This window comes from Aulonocara stuartgranti (genome assembly GCF_965226115.1).
Source record: "Aulonocara stuartgranti genome assembly, chromosome: 10".
Classification (NCBI taxonomy): domain Eukaryota; kingdom Metazoa; phylum Chordata; class Actinopteri; order Cichliformes; family Cichlidae; genus Aulonocara; species Aulonocara stuartgranti.
The window spans coordinates 23583763-23605314 of record NC_138946.1 but is presented as its reverse complement, the minus strand read 5'-3'; the positions used below and the strand labels follow the sequence as shown (position 1 = coordinate 23605314).

At 42.0% G+C, this 21552-nt stretch overlaps 1 protein-coding gene across 5 annotated transcripts in view; it reads left to right on the top strand.

Moving 5' to 3' along the window:
- Window positions 1-21552, top strand: part of abr (ABR activator of RhoGEF and GTPase) — a 120439-nt gene that overhangs the window by 44331 nt on the left and 54556 nt on the right. For 3 of the 5 annotated variants that reach the window (XM_082548961.1, XM_082548963.1, XM_082548962.1), the window contains exons 2-6: window positions 1220-1392; window positions 10817-10915; window positions 12705-12890; window positions 18848-18955; window positions 20191-20251. In XM_082548961.1, coding sequence (XP_082405087.1) covers window positions 1220-1392; window positions 10817-10915; window positions 12705-12890; window positions 18848-18955; window positions 20191-20251 — 627 coding nt within the window. Of the gene's footprint in view, window positions 1-1219; window positions 1393-6996; window positions 7288-10816; window positions 10916-12704; window positions 12891-18847; window positions 18956-20190; window positions 20252-21552 lie in introns of those variants that run through there. The other 2 variants (XM_082548966.1, XM_082548964.1) reach the window with 2 other exon arrangements.

The following is a 21552-nucleotide window of genomic DNA, read 5'->3' as shown; positions in this document are numbered from 1 at the left end:
CCTCCTTTTTGTTATTCCACTGTTTTCTTGACCAGTGCTCCTTTGAAGGCAGGACAGGAGTCATTTCAGTGTCATTGTCGTTTCTTTCTACTGGAGCTGTCACTGCTACTCGGGCCTGAACACGAGCGTTGTCACAGGACATGGTTTTTGACCTCAATACTCCCACAATATGAAATAAGACTGCAGTATCACAAATACAAGAATGAAACTAGCAAACCAAAATAGAATTATAATCTAATCACAGATGGTTAGTCCAAAATGCATTAGCATCTATAATAGTAGTTGTTTTTATTTTTTAATTTATTAACCTTGGCTTGTTTGAATATTTCTTCTTCTTCTTTTTCATTACATTTATAAGATGAATCTATATATTGCTCTTGAAATGTATTTATTAAATTGCCGTGCTGGTTGGAAAAACGACTCTCCTGACCTGATCCACAGGTCGTTGTCATTGTGGCGTTTCAAACAAGTGTTGGCAACAGTGAAGCTGCAGTGCAAAAACACTTAATTAAAATAATTAGATGGCTAATATGGGTTGAGAATAACTTGGCTCTGGCTTTTAAAATGTAAACCATAGTTTTTTATGTCTCTGCCCTGGTGACACTCATGGCCAGGGGCAATTTGTTTTTGGGTTTCCTGGAAATCTTGAGTGGATTTGTCTAAATCTGGGACAAAGACTCACTTGCACACAATAATGTACTCATTAGATTTTGGGAGTCAAAGTTGAAGATCTATTAAAACAACAAAATGTCTGTTTAATGGCAGTACAAAGAGGGTTATACTGTACATACACAACAACCTAAATATGGTCAGATGTGTACCAGACCACCTCAGCAAGTGCTTTGAATAATTTGATCACTGATGATCTTTAATGTTTCTTGCACTAAATACACCATAACTTAAGAATTCATACAGTAATTATGACAACATTTTATAACAATATCTTGCCAAATAAAATATGAATGTTGACTTTTTACATTCATAGGGTAACACAGTGGTCAGCTTCACCCACACATCATGTTTTGGAAAAGCTTTCTTCTGGCATTTATTCATATAACCCCTCAACTCAAGGTTATGTAGCAGAATGGAGAACTTAATGCTGTATTGAGGAAGTGTTGGGCTGTTCCAAGTGGTGATGAAAACAGTGGAATGATTGCTTTGTTCTTTGGGGTGATTTGCTGATCAGTATATTTGTCTTTTTCTGTGTCCTGTCCTCCAGACTTTAACTATAACACAGATGGATACGAGGGGGACGCAGGAGAGGACGGCAAGTCCCAGGATGGCTCAGAAACGCTGCCCTTTATAGATGAATCGCCCACCATGTCACCCCAGCTCTGCGCGCCCCAAGGGCCAGATGGAGAAACAGTGTTGCCCACACCTCTGCTGGCTGGGGTAAGAACCCCACACACACACACACACACACACACACACACACACACACACACACACACACACACACACACACACACACACACACAAACTTATTTATTTTAGATTAAAATAGATCAGCCATGATTTGATTATCAAATGTACTTGTTTACGGTGTTGGTGTTGTTTACTTGTTGTTTGCTGCTGTAACTGGCAGCACAGGGTTGCTGGGAAGTCCAAAGTTATCAATAATCGACTTTTCTATCTAGATTTTGAGATGAAATCACAAACAAGTAAAAAAATCTGGCCAGAGCCACAGTAGCTGTCCTGAAGTGACTCGCCCAGCAGTGTGGTACACAGTCTGGCTTTGCAGAGCACTTTGCAGTGTAAGGAGTGTAAAGAGGATTGGCGATACAATCTTTGTTAATAATGCCAAGAGAAATTTGCTCAGTTCATGTTCAGAGTTCAGCATAACTGACATAAACCTGGTGAGGACTGCTACAATATAGTATCAGAATGAAGCACTGCAAGCCTGGCACAGGAAAACGGTGATCCTGATGAATATCCGAGGAGAGAGTTTCTGAAGACTGAAAGTGTTAATGCAACCAAACAGTTGTCAGAAGAATGACACAAAATCTCTCCAGGAATGTGTGTAACACAGGTTTCCACAGTGCAGAGGAGGCTGCAAAATTAAAAATAAAAGCCTTGCATGTCGGTATTTATAGATGATCAATTCCTATTGTGGAGTCTATTAAGTGATTTAACTTTACAGGAGAACAATTGTTGTGCAACTAGGAAGTAATATTTGAGAATTCATCCAATTTTAGTAATTGAAATTATTGACAGAAGGGAGCAGTTAGGGCATGTCGTGGTGGTTAGTACTGTTACCTCACGGCACAAAGGTTTTTAGTGCTCCCGTGTCTGCACACACATCCATGGGTTAGCTAAACTGGCCATATGTGTGAATGTGAGCATGAATGGTTGTCTGTCTCTGTGACAGACTGGCGACTTGTCCAGGATGTACCCTGCCTCTTGCCCAGTGACAGCTGGGATGATGACCTGTGAGGGGTGATGGTGTAGGCTCCAGCTGCCCTACAACCCTGAATTTGATACGTGGAAGAAAATGAATGGACTAGCATGGTTTTGGATAAATATTAAAAATAAAATGTTGAAGAAAAGATCATTCACCACACGACCCAGTAAACATAACTGGGTATATAAAAATATTGGACACAGTTTAAATGAAGTGTTCATTTGTGGCTCTTGCATTCTGAACTGTAAGATAATATGAGGTTTTCAGCCATTCAGCCAGGTTTTTCTCTTGGTATTAATGGTTGGAGTTTCACCCGAAACAATTATACTTTAAGACGTGAGCTGCCAGTTCTCTTTCTGATATTAGCCACAGATATTGACCCAGTGTACATTTTGCCACAGGAGCTCCCTGAAGCGCACTTCAGGATGTGTATTCACATCAGTTGGAAATGACCACTGACCCAGATGGGGTACGACAGCAACCGTCTGCTAGCTTGAATATAAATGGAATACACTGGAGTGCTGTTTGGCAGCACTTCAGTGTATTCTATACTCGAAGCAGAGTCTGGGGAGGAGGGGGACGACTCGGCGGTGAAGCCACTGATATAGTTAGACAGGCATTTGGGTTGGGTCAGATTTTCCCTCAGTTCACGAAGGCTCTAGATGCTGTAGGGCCGTCCTGGCTGACACATCTCTGCAATGTATGCGTGGACTAGTTCCGGGTGGGTGGGAAGCTGACCAAGGGCTGTCTTTTAACACTAGTTCTGTTGATGGTGTTTATAGACAGAATATCTAGCCAGAGGTGGAGGGTCTCTTCTGTGATGGCCTCAGGATTTCACATTTACTGTTTGCAAAGGATCTGGGACAAGTTACTGTCCCAGGTGGAGGAGTTTAAGTATCTTGGGGTTTTGTTCATGAGTAAGGGGAGAGTGGAACATGAGATTGACTGATGGATTGGGCTGGTGTCCACTGCGATGTGGTCACTGTACCAGTCTGCTGTGGTAAAGACGGAGCTGAGCATGAAAGTGAAGCTGTCGATTTACTGGTCAATCTACGTTCCTGCCCTCGCCTGTGGTCATGATCTCTAAGTAGTGACTGAAAGAATGAGGTCTTGGATACAAGCAGCAGAAATGAGATTCCTGTTTCCCAGTTGAGGCAGGTCGGGCATCTAGGAAGCCTTCTAGACCAGCGGTCCCCAACCCCCGGGCCTTGGACCGGTGCCGGTCCGTGAGTCGTTTGGTACCGGGCCGTGAGAGTTGAGGCTCAGGTGTGAAATGTATAGTTTTCAGGGTTTTTATCGGTTTTCAGCGTTATTTTGTTATCGTTTTTATCGTTAACTCGGTTTTCCTGGGTCTTTTCACGTGCGTTATGAATAAATCTTCTTTTTTTCGGTACCGGTACTAGTTTTATTTTGTTGTATTTATCCGCGACACATTAAAGGCCGGTCCGTGAGAATAATGTCGGGCATAAACCGGTCCGTGGCGCAAAAACGGTTGGGGACCGCTGTTCTAGACTCCTCCTAGGCGAGGTATTCTGTGCATACCTCACCTAGGAAAGAGGAGGCCCTGGCCAAGACAAAGGACTCACTGGTGAGATTGTGTCTCTTGGCTGGCTTAGAAATTCTCAGTGTCTCTCCCCCCCCCCCGACTGAGCTGGCGGAGGTGGTGGGGGTGAGGGAAGTCTAAGCAATCTGTTGAAAATTTTTCCTGTTTACCTACAGTGTATAATTTGGAACAGGAATGCTGTAGGTGACAGTCTTTCCTGTGTTTTTTTTTTCCAAATTATCTGCTGCTGGAAATATGAAACACTTGGTGTTTTCAGTGGATTTTCACACTTAAGTCTGACAAATCGCTCAGAACAGCTGATGTGAACGCTCTCCTGATGCTTTCAGAATTCAGAATATTTTCTGAATGTGTTCATCGTCATGTTTCAGGGCTTGTAGTCCCGTCACACTCCCCCCCCCCTTTTATGCCTCCTGGCTATGTGTGTTTGGATGACTGTCACTCGGTGCCCACTTAAAAGAATGTGACTGTGTGAAGGGGCGTAGCCCACGGAGGCTCAGCGGGAGCCGAGTTGACCCTGACCTGAACTGACCTTCTCACAGACACAGAGAAAAAAAAAAGCTGGTAGGATTTCATTCACATGTCAGCAGCCTTTTTATCCACTGAAAAACAAAATACTCAATGACAACAGCATTGCTTTACATCTTTAGATCAATATGTTGTTTTTAAATTCATACAGAACACAAATGATCGTATATTCTTTCTGTATTAATGTATAAATTACCACAGCCGGATTGTCTCGACCTTCCACTCGCTTTACCGTCCCCTTTGAAGTCTGCCTGCTCTGTCTTACATTCGATCCAAGCAATATCACTGCACTATCCATGCATGAACACAGTATTGTAAATAAACAGTGGTCTTGTTAGGCTTCAATGGAGCTGATTGATGAATTATTCAGCTGTATTAATTGTGAGTGACTCTGAGCTAGGGCAGCTCATGTAAATGAAGATGTGTCTCCATCTAGTGGCTAGCTGGGATAAGAACAGAAAAATGGTTTGAGTGTTTAAAATATAAGAAATAGGAAATGAATTGTTCATAGTGCTGGTACATTAATGATTTCAGCCACAGAGGATCCTCAGTAAGATACTGTTGTTTTCTTTTTAGTTCTTCCCTGATCATCGTCTCTGCTAGGATGAGATTACTCAGCGTAGACAAGCTCAGCTGTTTTCTGTGTACAGTTGTATGTTAAAGTTTTGTATAAAGTAGCTTTTCAGTGATGAGTTATGATCAGCTTATTATTATTATTAATAATAATAATCAGAGGACTTAATTCGTTTTTCTATGGTGATGTGCAAAATTCTTGAGCAATCCTTGTTTCCTTATGTTTTTCTCCATTGCTTGCTTCTTGACGGGTTTTTTTAACTTGTGAATCATTCAAGCATAAATACAACACTTATTCACCGAATGAGTTAGTAGTGACAAAGAGCCAGGTTTAAATTGTATCTTTACTTAATAGCCTGTGGCAGAAACACATCAATTGTTCCCATTTCTTTAGTTGAATCTGTGAAATTGGCAAAGGCAGCATAGTTTGCAGTGTCCCTAAAATAAAATTGAGGAAACTTGACAAGCGGCGGAACAAAGAAGACGTGGCAGACCTAAAACTATATTTGTAGGAGAGGAACAGTAACTGAAAGTCATGTTCTTAAGAAACAGGAAAAAATCAAGCAGTGGCAAAGGCCTGACACAGGACCTGAGAGATGAATGCAGTCCTTCAGTTGATCCATCTACTGTTTATTGAAGCCTCATCAGAAGTAATGGAGGATGTCGACAAGCTGTTGTTAAGGAAGGGAAATTAAGGATGGTTTAATTTATGCCACATTACGCAAGAACAAATCAATAACAACAGGTCGTTTTGAGTGATGAATCCAAATTGAAATCATTGTTTATATGCACAGTGGAGGTCAGGAGTGTCTGCAGCCATCTTTAAAACATTTTTTATTTCACATCTGTGTATTCACACTTTTCAGCACCTGAATGAATTTGAGGAGCTGCTGTGAAAGCTTACTTGTTAAGAAGTCACTTGTGATGCTGCTGCTGCTAAAAGATTTTGTGGCTCTTATCACACACCGCTGTGCAGCCGTGTTCTCTTTCCGCTGAGTTTGCAGAGACCTTTCATCTGCTAAAGTGAGAGGGCTGACGGCTCCATGTGTTCAACACGACTAAAGTTAAATACTGAACTTAAATATTTTTTTTGTTTTATTTTTTTTTGTATTACGCTCTAAAATCATACTTTTCCTTCAGAAGACAAGATCAGGACAGATTGTGCTTTGACCTCGAAATAAATACAAATATACATTAAGGAGGAGGTTCATAGAGCAGTTGGGGGTGTCCCTTCCTCTAAAATGACAAGTCAAGGTCAGGAACGGGGTGAAAGGGCATGGGAAGTGAATTGTATTCATTCATAAATATGCAGCAACTTAAACTTGGATGTTTGCGTGCAGATTACTTATATTTTTGGTTTCATTTTATTTCCAGTAACCACAGTTATTGATTTTCTGTCTTTGTCTTGCTGCACACGTTTTTTTTCCTTCTTTTTTTAGTGTATCATTTCTGTGCTTTGCCTTTGAAGCTGCTATAACTGTGTGCCCAGCGATCTATGTGACCTGTAATTGGAATCAGCCTCGCTTGCAGCACATTAGCTGGCCCTGGCTCAACGTCCAAGGCTTTCAGCAGATCAATAAAGAGACAATGGACAGAAAGAAAGGGAGAGAAATCAACCCTGTAGCGTGCGCTGATGAGAGTGAGAGAGCGAGACTGTTTGTGTGATGAGGAAGTGGCTTTTTGCCCCGAAGAGAACGGAAGAAAGAAATAAGGGACAAGAGAAGACTGACTTTCCCAGCGTAGCCCTAACAGAAAGAGACTGTAGCCATCAAGGAAGTGGCTGGATAGCATTTGTGGGGAGGGGAGGGGCGGCTGTAGAGGGAGGGCAGACCTCATCGACTGAGGTGGAACAGTGGCCACACACACACAAAGACAGACACACACACACACATATATAGAGCACACACAAACACCAGGAAGCCCAGCAGAGGAAGGGGGTGGGGTTGAGTAGGCGGGGTCCTCTCTCTTTCTGTCTTTCGGTGTCCAGACGACTTGATCTAAAGGGAAAACACTGATGTGTCCAGGCAGGCCCCGTAGAAGGAGATAGGAGGCAGAAAAGAGGAGAGAAGGAGGTGAAAGAAAGGAAAGGAAAGACAGAACCATGGAGGACGAAGAGGAGGAGGTGCTGTGCTATTTGGACAGGGTTCTGGAGGAGGAGGAGGAGGAGTCTGAATATGGAGATGGGGAGCTGGAGCCCATCACTACGACACATAGGCAGTTCAAGGTGAGGCATGAGCTGGAGAGGAGCTGGATGCAGAGGAAAAAGAGCGCGCGCAGACACACATACAAACACACACACGAACATACACATGCGTACACACTTTTGCAATACTGCCTTTCAAAATGGAAAATCCCAGTCAGTGTATTGGTGTGTTTGTGGCGTGACGTGTGCTTCTTCTCAGAGCCATCTGTGCTGCAAAAGTGTGTGTGTGTGTGTAAGAGTGTGAGAGTGACAGCCATTGGTGTGTCAGCATGGCCCGATGAGGCAGTGACTCTGCAGCGCATGTCTGTGCACGGTGCTGCTGCTTTTTAAAGCCGGCCGCTTTCTGTTTCTCATGCTAACTTCTGTGTTTGTGCGCCTCTGTGTGTACTCCTCCCTGCAGATGAACTGATAAAAAGCAGAGCTACTTTAAACTTTCTCTGCCCATTCAAGATATCAGCTCTTTTATCAGAGGGCAAAGGGCAACGCAGGAAAGCACGCAGTGTTTGTCTGTGTGAAAAGCCTAGTTGTGACTCACAGAGCAGGTTGCTGTGGGAAAAAAAAAATCACCTCATGGATTCCTCGTCTTGCCCTCTCGCCACACAGTAGCTCTTTGTACACAGCAGAGGGAAAATATTCCTTTTTCCTGTCCTTTTTTTTTTTTCCGTTGAGTTATCACTTATTTGTTACTTAAAAAAATGAACTGAATATTTCTGCAACGTTTTGGTTAGTCAAAAGGACAGGACACCTTTTGTAGGTTATGATGTCATATTTTAGACCTCAGCTATTCTGAGATATCATTTTAATAAGAACGCAGTGACTGGAGACACTCTCGGTGTTTAAAATAAATATTGACCAGCAGTAATTCACATCACATCAAAGATTTTTCTCTTAGTTTCAAGTGTGTCTCATTTCTGGCTTTAGTTTTTAGCTTTAGGTTCTTTTAAAAGAATACGAGCAAAGAGAAAGGCTCAGAGGATTAAACTAAACAGATTTCTGGCCATGTGCTGCATTAATCTCTCATATTAACGTAAATGCAAGTAAGTGTCAGTAAGGACTTCCCTGACAGTTTATTTAACCAACAGAAAATGATCAATAGAAATCATCCCTGCCTCTCGGACTGATTTACTTTACACTGTCACGGTTAGCTGAGGAAAAACTGCCAATGTGTGACAGGCCTCAAAATAGGCCCTTTGCAGTCATCACATCGCAAGTGTTTGTTATCTTTATAGTCTTCAGCATTCGTAATAAAGCAGCACGTGTAAACGGCATATACTATAACACATACGGTAAATACTGATGTGCAGTATAATTTCCTACCTTAGGGATAACATCAGTGTTGGAATGTGCATGTCAGCCATGATTGGGTTAAATGATGAGGTCATGCCTCCTTCCTCATCTGGGCAGTCCTGGAGTGCTGATATCATTGTAAGGAGTTGGTGGAATTAATAATTAATCTCTGCTCTCACAGCTGTTCTTTGGCCTTCTTTAAGGCACACATGTCGTATTTAAATGCCAATTTCTGGAGTTTATCGGTATTTATCTCTTCAGTAAGGGAAAAATGTCAATACAGCAGTATACCTAACCAGCTACACTGATAAGGTATGCAACACAATTCAATTCAATTTTATTTATATAGCGCCAAATTACAACAACAGTCGCCTCAAGGCGCTTTATATTGTAAGGTAGACCCTGCAATAATACATACAGAGAAGAAACCCAACAATCATATGACCCCTCTATGAGCAAGCACTTTGGCGACAGTGGGAAGGAAAAACTCCCTTTTAACAGGAAGAAACCTCCAGAAGAACCAGGCTCATGGAGGTGCGGCCATCTGCTGCGACCTGTTGGGGTGAGAGAAGAAAGACAGGATGAAGGACATGCTGTGGAAGAAAGCGAGAGATTAATAACAAGTGTGATTCAGCAGAGAGGTCTATTAACACATGTTGAGTGAGAAAGGTGACTGAAACGGAAAAACTCAATGCATCATGGGAGTCCCCCAGCAGTCTACACCTATTGCATCGTAACTAAGGCAGGATTCAGGGTCACCTGATCCAGCCCTGACTATATGCTTTAGCAAAAAGGAAAGTTTTAAGCCTAATCTTGAAAGTAGAGATAGTGTCTGTCTCCAAAATCCAAACTGGAAGCTGGTTCCACAGAAGAGGGGCCTGAAAACTGAAGGCTCTCCCTCCCATTCTACTTTTAAATACTCTAGGAACAACAAGTAGGCCTGCAGTGCGAGAGCGACGTGCTCTAATGGGGTGATATGCTACTAAAAGGTTATTAAGATAAGATACAATGCAATATACCTTAGATAACTTAAAAGTAAAGAAAAATATCTTTAAAAAACATATTTTTAAAGTGAATGGATTTATCTTAATTGTTGCTTCTAAATGAATGATTCTGTGTGAGTGTGAACAGTTGTCTGCCTCTGTGACAGTCCAGTGACAGACTGGCAACCTGTCCAGGGTGTACCCTGCCTCTCGCCCTGTGTTAGCTGGGATAGGCTTCAGCCCCCCCGCATGGGCTACCCTAATTTGTCTTAGTGGAAGAGAATTGCTGGATGGATGGCTGAATATGAAATTAACATACAAAACAGAGCATATGTCCATACGCTAATCAAACTTGTCGCATACTTTTGCGAGTCTGGCGTCACTAAAACCACTGCTGTTGTTATGCTGCTGGCTAACCATATGAAACTCATGAACACCCCCCCCCCCCCCCCCCCCTTCTTTCCCATAGTACGTGTTCCGATCATTACTGGCGAACGCTGCTGAATTAAAGCAATTCGAAAGTGAAACTTTGAAACATTTTTCTGTTTGATACACCTGTGCACTCCACAGTCCAGTATACAAAACCATAATTCCTTTTCAAATATTTTTACTTCACCTACACAGATATTGTGACATTTTGATTGTCACGCAAGTATCATCTACCACAGAGTCACTGTATCACTATGCCATTGTTGTGTATTGCATTAGTATCAGGAGTAACTATACGATTCCCACTGGCCAAATCATAAAATGTGGAACAGGGCAGTCCTTTATGACGAAGGAACGGCCAAAAGTGAGAATAATGTGAAGAAAGATGAAGTCTTCTGTGATCATGTTGGAAGTCCCTCTTTTGAAACCTGGTAATTTTGCTCTAATTATGAGTTCCCACAAAATGTAAACAGTACACTATGAGTGTGCCTTGGTCTGTGTTTCTCAGACATCAATAGGATGTTGACTTCCCCGACGTTGACGTCAAAATGCAACAGTTGCCTGGAGTCATCACAAATAGTTTTACAGAGGAAATGAGGTACTTAGATGTTTTCATAAGATTTCTAATAGGTTGCGCATTCTTTTATGCTTACGACTGTTTGTATCAATCTTGTGTTTACCTGATGTGACTGTTCCACTGGCACCATTGCAGGAAATAGAGTCAGGGTGCTTTCATGTGCCGTTAGTCAGAAACGAGTCTCGATAACAGGATTTTTGGTGAATGTATGTGTTCTATATGTGTATGTAAGCGAATAAAAGCATATTACAGCCAGGTCTGTTTTATCCTGCAGGGAGACATCGAGAAAGGACTGGAGATGAAGAGACTGGTGCTGTCTGGATTCCTGGCCAGCGAGGAGATCTACATTAACCAGCTGGAGGCCCTGCTACTGGTGAGACACTCAGACAAAGACAGACAAGTAACAGAAACAATGTAACAAGGCTCATATAACCACGTGAACATTGGAGTGCTGCTGCTGCTGTAGGCATTGGTGTGAGCTGTGAGACTATCAGAACACTATTAGTGGTCGATGGCCACACTTAAAGCAGGACCACAGATGCTGCACTTTAATGCAACGCTAACCAACCACACTTCCTCATGCTAAGTCGCTATGTCTCACAACCTGCTGATCCGGCCGCATGTTCTACTTTGGCCAATATATAGTCAGATAGATGCTAAATTAAGATCTACAAATGCGCACAACAATTATTGTGGAAATTCACCAGGGCAAGACCCTCCCCCCCTCCACACGCACGCACGCACGCACGCACGCACGCACGCACGCACGCACGCACGCACGCACGCTTCAATTAGTCAGTAAGAACAAATGATTGCACTAACACTTGCTGAAATCTGGTCAGGCTCTCAGTTCCTTCCCTTTGAGCTCTTGGTGACAACACAACGACTCATCTCGCAGATCCACCAATAAAAAGTTTGTTCCTCTCCTCCTCCACTTCCTCAGTCATTCAGAGGCGGTCTAAAACAGGCACTGGGGCCGTTTGTTTTTATGTCTTTTTTTCCCATGTCTTTCAGCAGAATAATACACTTACTCCAAACAGAATAGTCACACCTTACTCTCTGGCTGCATCCCTGGAAACCCGGTGTTTCAAAATACTGGATTCTTTCAACATCAGACAGTTTAATAAGCTGGTCCGATCCCCCCTGCTGCCAGGTTTCATACACTGGCTCTTCACATTCTGAGAGAAATGTTTCTTTATCTGGAAATGTATCATAATCATATTCCACGTCTTCAGGGTATTTGAAACAATAACATTATTCTGAACTTCTTGACTGGATTTTTCTTTTTTTTACTCTAAGAATATTTGGTAGAGTTTGTAAATGTAATGATTTTATTTATTTGTTTGTTTTTGTAAGACAACCAAGTAACAAGACGATCCCAATCAATGTGGATGATTATGGTGATAAATTTGGAACAGTCTAGGAAGTAATTATCTTCCTGTACTGTGTTGGTTCATTTACACTTACTGGGAAGTAGATCACAAGAGAGTCTCTCTTTCCTATTTTCTTGATATAAACATGGGTTCATTAAAAATGTTTAAACATCACCTCAACTGCTCCAGCTGATTTGATATATGATGACTATTATTTTCCACCAAGGAGATGAAATTTAGGACCACTAGTCTCCAAATACTTTCTGGTTAAATCTAATGAGGAATTTTCAGCCGACTGCTTTTGCCGTCTTACATAGACTAGGACAGACATATTGATTGTCGGTGCTTTTAAAAATAATCCAACCTGTCTCATGTGCTTTAATACAGTAGGAGGGTGACTCATGATTAGCCCTAGAGAGCTGACGTAAAAAGCCTTTCTGTTTGCACTGTAATTCAGAGCCATCGTCCCCACGCACGCCCAACATGACCAGTCTACACATCACTGTGATTAACTGAGTTGGCCTGCAATCTGCCCGAGTACAAACAACACAAAGGAGAAGACTCACCCAGATGAAAAGAGGCTCAGATTACATACTTATCACAGAGTGACGCATTTAGACGTTCCCTTTCTGGCACTGGTCCTAATAGGTCCTTTTTGTTGGCCTGATCAGATGTTAGGGATGATTTTAACACATTTTCTGTGTTCATCAATCTCATACTTTATATATGACTAATTTAGGCTAGAGTTTTGGCAGCCCCCCTTATTACCTGAGTCTCCTGTCTCTCCAGCCCATGCGACCCCTGAAAGCAACAGCCACAACCTCTCAGCCTGTCCTGACCATCCAGCAGGTAGAGACCATCTTCTACAAAATCCAGGACATCTTCGAGATCCACAAAGAGTTCTACGACGCCCTCCTACCCAGCATCCAGCAGTGGGACGAGAAGGTCACCGTGGGACATTTGTTCCAGAAGCTGGTGAGTCTGATGTGGGTGACACAAATGACAGTGTGCGGATCTTTTATTTCGCTCTCCGTCATTTGCAGGGTACATGTAAATGGCTGTTAAACGGAGAGTTGTCATGCTTCTCACTGTTTGTACTTTGTGAATCACTTGTCTTAATTAGACTCAGTGTGCGTAAGTAACTGACGCGTGCCCCCGCGACTGTGGCCTGGGCACATTAGCAGAAAAGTTGCAGCTTCTGAACTATCACGCTGTCATACTTGCAGTGGACTAAACAGGTGCTTTCAGTACATAATGGAACAGCGGCACTGTAACGTGCATGTAAATGTGCCTGTGTGTGGAATTAGACGGTTTCCAGGCCTCGGCTCGTCACTAAGTTGGTTAGAGCGGTGTAATGTCAGATTTGCAGTGGATAATGTGATTTGAAGAGACGCATAACGCCGCGTATGTACGTATGCTGGACAATGTTTTCTTGGTGGAATAAAATTAATCTGTATATAAGGTGTGAAAAGGCTGAGGCACCCGTCAGTAATTATTTAGTTGGGTGGACCAGTTTTAATGTTTTGGGAACACAAGCTGTGGAGTGGCTGGTATCATTGAAATATACACCTGCACAGTTTGTACCGATCCTTCGTGGTGAGTGTACAGACAGGTGGTAACACTGTGGTTTGTAATTTTCCTTGACTGGAAACTCTGCGAGAGCACCAACTGTCTTTAGAAAAGCGGGAGCAGAAAGCTTTAAGTTTATTTTTGCTGCTGGTAACAACAGGGCTTTGCTCTAAGGCTGGGAGCCTTGGACACAAGAAGTCAACAAAACCAAGTATATACTGGAGCCTGCTTTTTAGTCCTGTTACTGTAATACAGCCTTATTTTAGACTGCGATCAGTCATTACGTATCAGCATCAGAGGTCAAGTTTTCTGAAAATCTATTGAAAACAAAGATGTGACATAAGGTTTTAAAAGTGGTACCATGGATGCAGCTGCTAAAAATCTTGGTCAAGTTTGAATCCCGGTGACCTTAATCTTAATGTCAGAGGTCAACTTTTCAGAAAATCACCTAGGATTTTTAAATTTATACCATCGGTGCATCTACTAGAAAGAGGTTAATTCATTAAGATCCGATGTGTGATTTAAGAGTTCCTTTAACGTTCTTGATCAGTGTATATATATATGCGTTTATCACACTGTTGAATGTATGTGTTCACATACCAGCCCCTTTGGTTTCACACCACAGAAGTGAGAACGTCATTTTCCTTATGTTTTCATGGTGTCATTTTGAGGAACCTGGTAAGGTCATTCTAATTAAAAACACAGCTCTTTAGGGAGTAGATCTCATTTTCAGTTTTGGTTTTCAGGTACTTTTTGATGTAAGCAACTGTTATTCACCATGACTTAGTCAGACGTGTGAAACTCAGCGTTTGTTTGTGATGAAGAAAATGTTAAATAGACTTTAAGAGTTTTTACTTCGCCCATGTATAGGACATTTTTAAAGCTTGGATATTAATAATAATATTTCATTAACAGCTTGATGTTTATCTTTATGATTAAAACATTTGATGAAGCACTTTAATTAATAAGAGGAAATGATGAATATTCAGAGATGAAGTATGTTGGTGTTAGTGAAAGATTTAACAGGAGAGAAAATGAGCACAGTTTTGATACAGTTGTTTAAACTCCTATGAGTTTAAGTACTTCTATTCAACAGACCCCTCCTCACTGTGGACGGCCAGCGCTAAGCGGCACCTATTAGTGTAGTCATCAGCTCCCATCTGTGGTGTGTATTTGTGCGTACATGAATATGTCGTGTTTCAGCAAAACATTAGTCAGAGTGGCTGTGTGAGAGTGCAGATGGCAGTTTAATTAGCTGGTCTGCTCCCTGCTGCTCCTCGTCAGCAGTATGGGTGCCACTGGAGCAACAAGGACAGGCAGGGTTACAGAAAACAGGCCGAGACGGGGATAAAGACCTGCTTCAGGTCCAAGTTTGTTTTTCACTTTTCTCAGATGAGAGAAAGGCTTAGCTATAGCCTGTGTCTGCAAGGGATGCATTTGTCTGAGCGAATTATTATAGTCCTAGTCGCTCTAGAGGCACAAAGTAGGAGAGGTTCAATTTACTGTGGATGTGGTGCTGATAAAAACAGTACCACAACTCCATCTTTTACACAGTAGTCACTATTAACTATGTATAGTGCAGCCACATAATAATGTTTTTAATCATATATCTGCTGATGGATTTTAGTAGCTGGTTATTTTCACAGCAACTGAAGCTTACTCAAATTCAGCACAGGCATTAAATATTGCAGCCAGGCTCAGTTGTAATAGCTTTAGAGAATTTAAATTAAGCCTAATCGAAATTTGAGCAAACCTGAAAAAATACTAGCAAAGCTAGTTTCCCCATTATGTTGGGCGTTCACCCTCGTGTTTAACACCTCAGACAATATCAAAGATGTACCTGTCTAACATGGTTTCACCTGATGTTTTTAAAGTCCCAATTTGTAAAACCTCAAGTTAGTGTTTCTGCCATCACTTTCTTGGCTGCAAAAAAAACTGGGTGTAACAAAGTGCAAGTTTAACTCTGAAACCACATGCTAATGACGTGTGATTGATAACTCGTTAGCCAATGAGCGTGCGTTTTCATACCACAAGTATTCTTCTATTTTAAAACATGGTACGACCAAGATTTTCAATTCAGACTTGAGTTATTTATCATATTTATTACTTATAATATTACTTGATGGTGTATTTCTTTCTTTCAGTATGACTTAAAATGAGTGACTGAGTCCTTAAATTCACCAGAAAATTTACAGATATCAAGCCAGAAATTTCTATGGGACCAGAAATCTTTTTTTTTTCTTCTTTCTTTTTTTCTTCTTCAACCATAGATATCACCATGCGATATCCTCAGATAGAAAACAAGTCTAAGATAATTTTGGATTTACTTAATTCTTCTGACCAGGAAGCTACATGCAAGTTTTATACTGCCTGTTGCTAGCATGCTAATTGAGAGTTATGAATGTAACTAAGGTTTTGTGAATTATGGATGAACGTCTCTTGAGGTCAGGAATAATAGAATAAAACTATGAAGGCAAACGTGGTAAACACTAGAACAGCTTTAGATCAGGCAGATAACCATTTTACCATTGTCAGTAGTAGACTTTAGCATGCTAACACTCTATCATCTTGTAGAGTTGTAGCATTAGCATACTATTAGCATTAAGTATACCTTCATAGGTTTTTTTTTTCTTGTCCTTAGACTTATTTCGACATTATTATAATTTGTTTAGGAAAGAATAGTAAGAAGAGGGTAATACAGTGTTGGCTACCTTAAAGAAAGTAGACAAAACTTATACAAGTGCTAGATAATTAGAATTTTTTACGTGAGGTTTGAATATGAGACAAACACTGATTTCTAGGGGAAAATGTCTATTCCCCAACTGGTTGTTAGTGCTTTGTGGAGGTTATTTGCTCTCCATGGGTGAAATCTGTTAGAAAGAAGATGCCGTACCAAAAACTTCCAAGTAATTGCTTTGGTTGTAAGCAGTTCCCTTTAGTTTTTCATGTCTGTCTGCAAATACTTGCTAACTTCTAGCCGAGCAGTAGTGAAATGTGAAGAAATGCCTCAGCACCGTAGCCAACATGTTTCAAAAGGTGCAACTTTTATTTTGGAGGAAAACTTTCTCCATCGTGGCTCAAGAGTTGGCAGTTCGTCTTGTAATCGAAAGGTTGCTGGTTCGAGCCCGGCTCGGACAGTGTCGGTCGTTGTGTCCTTGGGCAAGACACTTCACCTACCGCCTACTGGTGATGGCCAGAGGGGCTGATGGCGCGATATGGCAGCCTCGCTTCTGTCAGTCTGCCCTCAGGGCATCTGTGGCTACAACTGTACCTGCTTTCACCAGTGTGTGAATGTGAGAGTGAATGAATAGTGGAATTGTAAAGCGCTTTGAGGGTCTCGAAAAGCGCTCTATAAATGCAATCCATTATTATTATTATTATTATTATTACTTCCAGTTTGCAAAACTTTTCACAGTTTTATTGCAGCTCAGAGAGTAGCTGGACAGTGTTTGAGGACAAGGCCAATCAAACTATGAACCCAGTGACCAAAGCAGTCACTTTAATTAAGAAAAAGGTGGTCGACTGGGGGAGTCACTGGCTGGTTGGCTTTAGGACTTTAGACCAGTCATTTCCCCAGCGACTACATCGACCTCTAGCAAGTGCTCACAACTGGTTGGGGAATACCCATTTCTAGGCCTGTGTGGCTGGTGCCTTATTCACATGATTCTACAGTGTCACCACGATTGTCACAAAATGGCAGCCAACTTAATGCCATGTGGTTTGTGGTCACGTGTTAGCAAAACCTCAAAAGTGGTTGCACCATTTTAGTGTGAGTGTTGTGGCTGACTTGATGGTACTCTGCACACACCTGTGCACAACTGTCTGAAGAAGGAAGATTTTATCTTGGCGATAGAGGAAACTGTGGGCCACTGTAGAAAACGGAGGACGTTGCACATATTGATGGACAATCTAATTGTGGAGTTGGGATTTTTAAACATAAAGAAAAAAGGTCTGCAAGCAGTGTGCTCGTATTTGGCATTGTTTGGAAAAGAACAAGACATATTGTTTGGTTACTGATGTCATATAATATTAAAGTTTTCATTCACTACATATGGTTCTTTTGCTGCTGTTGATCTTTGTTGCTTATAGCTGATCACTTGGTGTGCTTTAAAAGAGTGGCGAGTGCTCTGAAAACATTCACTACAGTGTTTAGTTGAGGGTTCGTGTTGCTCTCAAAGCTGCATGCAATTTAAAAAAAAAAGGCACCTCTAAGCTGGCAAACGTGTCCATGTGGGTTTAAATAGTCCGTAGGCTCTTCTACCAGCTGAAAAGTCTCTCTCCTGTGTTTCTTCATGTTCTACTTCCCACGTTCACTTTCAAACACGACCTGTTGTTTTCTGTCCTGCCACTTTGACCTGTGATTTTTGTTTTCTAAAGCGTGGGCGTTTTGTCTGGACTGTGACTGACACCGCTTTCATACTGAACTCATGAAATCTCATAACGTCATTCTGCTTGGTTTGTTCTTTCCAGCCAAGCTGCCAAATCTCCATCTTTGGAAATTCAGCTATGACACACCGTGGTTTCTCTTTTCCATCCACAGTTTTGGTTTGACATAAAATAGTCTCCAGTTATAAATAGACAATCCACGCGTGGTGACATTTGTTTCACTCATTTGTAGTCAGTGTCACACATTACGTGGTTTGACGGTTTTGTCACATCACATATTTGTGTCCTGATGTTTCCCTCCATCGATTGTTGCTATAACATGTTTCAAATGCCGCATGAGGCCGCACACTTCCCTCACGTCTTTGCTTTTGAGCCCAACTTTCTACTTCTCACTCCGAAGGGAAGAGGAAGGAGAGGAAATGAAAATAAGAGGACATGGAGTTTAAGGACAAAAGTCTTACTCATGCACTCTATTCAGCTGAATCCAATCTCATTGCTTTAATAGGATGCAGTCAGCTCCTCAGCCTAGGCATTCAAGCATAGCTGTAGCAGGATGCATATTCATGCACTGCTGGTCTGCAGCTTGTGTTACAATGCACATACAGTGCTGCAGAGAGAGGGGCTGTTAATGAAAGAGAAGAGGATAGAGAGGGAGAGGGACTCAATCAGGAGGGACTGCAAAGCGCTGCTAGTGAAGTGGCTTTATGGGAATGTGATCAGACTATATGTGTTGACTCAATGAATTTAAATTGAATTGGAAGTGATCATTTAAGGTGAATGCAAAGTAGGGCTTGCTGAATTTTATTTTAGTTGCCATCAGTGCAATGACATACTTGTGTTGACTTCCCGAGTCTCCGGAGTTCATTTAACAATTTGAATAAAATGAGAGAAGACTAAATGCCATCATCGTTGTCTTAGTTTGCCTCACACCTTCTCGTTGTTGTTTCCTGAACGTCTTTGCTTCTGCTTTCCTCCAGGCCAGCCAGCTGGGCGTGTACAAGGCCTTTGTGGACAACTACAAGGTGGCGCTGGAGACGGCAGAGAAATGCAGCCAAGCCAACAGCCAGTTCCAGAAGATATCTGAGGTGAGTTCAGCCTCCATGATTTTAAACAACGTGTAACAAGAGAACTTTTAAATAGCAAACATGTCATTTTGTTGCTATGTACTGCATTTTAACATCAGCATATCAAACTTGGCGCAGTAATAATACGGATCCATCAAACCTCCCCTTCACTGGTCTCAAGGGTCTTAAGCCATTATATGAATTCTCTTCAGTGAAGAGAACAGGAGAACAAATAGATGACGACACAAACCAGGCGAGTCGAAACGTCCTCTTTTTGGCAGGAAACAGCAGTGTTTATGGGAAATGTGGTCTTATTTTGAGGAACCGTTGTTGAAAACACAGTTAAGAGGTATTTGTGTTCAAATGTGCTTGGGACAGCACTTAGCCAGCAAGCGTATTAGGTAACAGAACGATGAGAGGTTACATTCACAGAAAAAACATCCAGGCTAGTCTGAGTTTACTGTACGGTACGACTACACGCACTTGAAGCGCAGAGAATATTTTGAGCGTTCAGAACAAAAGAGTATGTGTATTTGGGGATTGCTGGGAAGGTGTCAGTGATGTTAATTAGCTGAAAATGTTTGTGGCAGAAGTGACTGATAGTAACACAACCTCTCATGCCCCTTGTTTACATGCTAGCTTTTCACGCCTTAGGTCAACACAGGATATAGTTATAGATTGTTCCTTATTGTTAGGTGTGTTCAACAAAGATCGAGAGGCAAAGACATTACAGTAAAGGAAAGTGCTTACAGAATCTAACTATGATTATCCATCTTCATCATCCTTTAAGGAGCTTGGGCATCTTTCATTTTTAAGCATCCAACTTTCCACTCCCTGTTATCTTATACACCAGCAAAGGGTACATCTTTCACCATCTTACGATGCTGTGACTGCAGCCATTCCCCAACTCTCTGTGAATGGTACTCATGGCCAATGATCAAATCTTTGATCAGTGGTCATTTGCCTATTAATGATCAAGAAACGGACCTTTTCAGTCATTATACAAATGTACCGTTCCTCCCGTCCAGATGAGTCAAATCAGCTTTTTGGGACCTGCCGCAGAGGTTTGTTGGTGGTATTATTTACTTAATGGGAAACTTGTGAAAGTTCCCGTGCCCAGTCTTTTTCAGCTGTCTCAGCTGGATGCACTGATCCTGTACTTCCATTAGTTCAGCCTCAGCCAAGCAAGTGCAGCACAATCCTGTGAGTGTGCACAATTAATTAAATTGATTATTCCACTCTTTTATTTCTTTCAGAACCTCAAAGTAAAAGGTCCTAAAGACTCCAAAGTCTGTACAACAACTAGTTCAATGGAGGGTAAGTTGGTGTTTGCTTGTATCTCTATGCGTGCGTGCGTGCGTGCGTGCGTGTGTGTGTGTGTGTGTGTGTGTCTGTCTAGGCTGGATTGCTGTTTTAAGATTCCAGCCCTGCCTCTTCTTCTTGTGTATGCAGTGGTGAGCTCTGGGAGGCAAACTGGTGCATGTGTGAGTCTGCTCTCTCTCTCTCGCTCTCCCTCTCTCCCTCTCTCTCTCTGTGCCTGAGAAAGGAGGCAGTGAGCAGGAGTGTAGAGTGAGGAGAGGAGAAGAGGGATATGGAGGTGCTTCTGGTCCTCAGACTGTGTTGTAACTGCACATACGGTAACGACTGCATGTTATGAGCTTCCCGCTTTTTGACATCGGGTATCTGTTAGGACATCTACAGCTTTTACGGCGCTTATGATAGACTGTGTGGAGGCAGTTATTAATTAGCTGTCAGACTGACGTTTGGACTTTTGTGCTCATGCTTGCTGAGGAATTTTGCCTTTTCTGAACATTTGCATGCCTGTGATGAGCTTTTTGAGTGATGAGCCTCTGGAGTGTGGTGTTCACTCAGTCATATACGACTGTCTTTCGATCATATAGAACATACAATAGAGAGCATCTTCAAAATGTATCTGTCTGTTTACAAGCTGGGCATGTTTAGTCTGTATAAGGACTGCTGGCCCCAGGCTGCTCCTCGTACAGAATACTTATCTCAAGAGGATCGGAACGTGTGTGTGTGTGTGTGTGTGAGAGGTTGTCTGTCGCGGTACGTGCCTGTACTCTGCTGGCGCCTTGGTAACTTCGGCCGTTTTGGGGATTGCGTTCAGTTTGGTGGGTAGAGCTGTAGACGGTCATTAGCAGATAAGATGAGTAGACTGTGCGACTCTGTCGGGCTGAGAGTGGCTGGGTGAGTGTTCATTCTTCAGATTTCCGTGGCATGTACCTGTGAAGTGTCTGTTAATTTATGCATTGCAGATGAGGAATAATCAACCTGTCCCAGTTGTTTTATTCTTTCTTTTCTCATCTTTCTTGTTTTAGATGATTTTAAAATGACGTCTTTGGTTTGCTGTAGTTTCACATGGCTGCTATGTGTCATGAAACTAGTCTCATATGCCCTTAACAATCAGGGTGTGTCAATACCCAAGGCACTTCCTTTGATTGCTGTTTATATTACAGTACATTAATTACCTGGTGGGTCAGCCGAGGGGTTTCTCTATCTTAACTTTGCAACAAATGCCTCCTCTATCTACTCTCTTTGTTTCTTTTATTATTTTCCCCTTGTTTCTTTTCTCTGCTCAATCAGCTTTTTTTTTAACT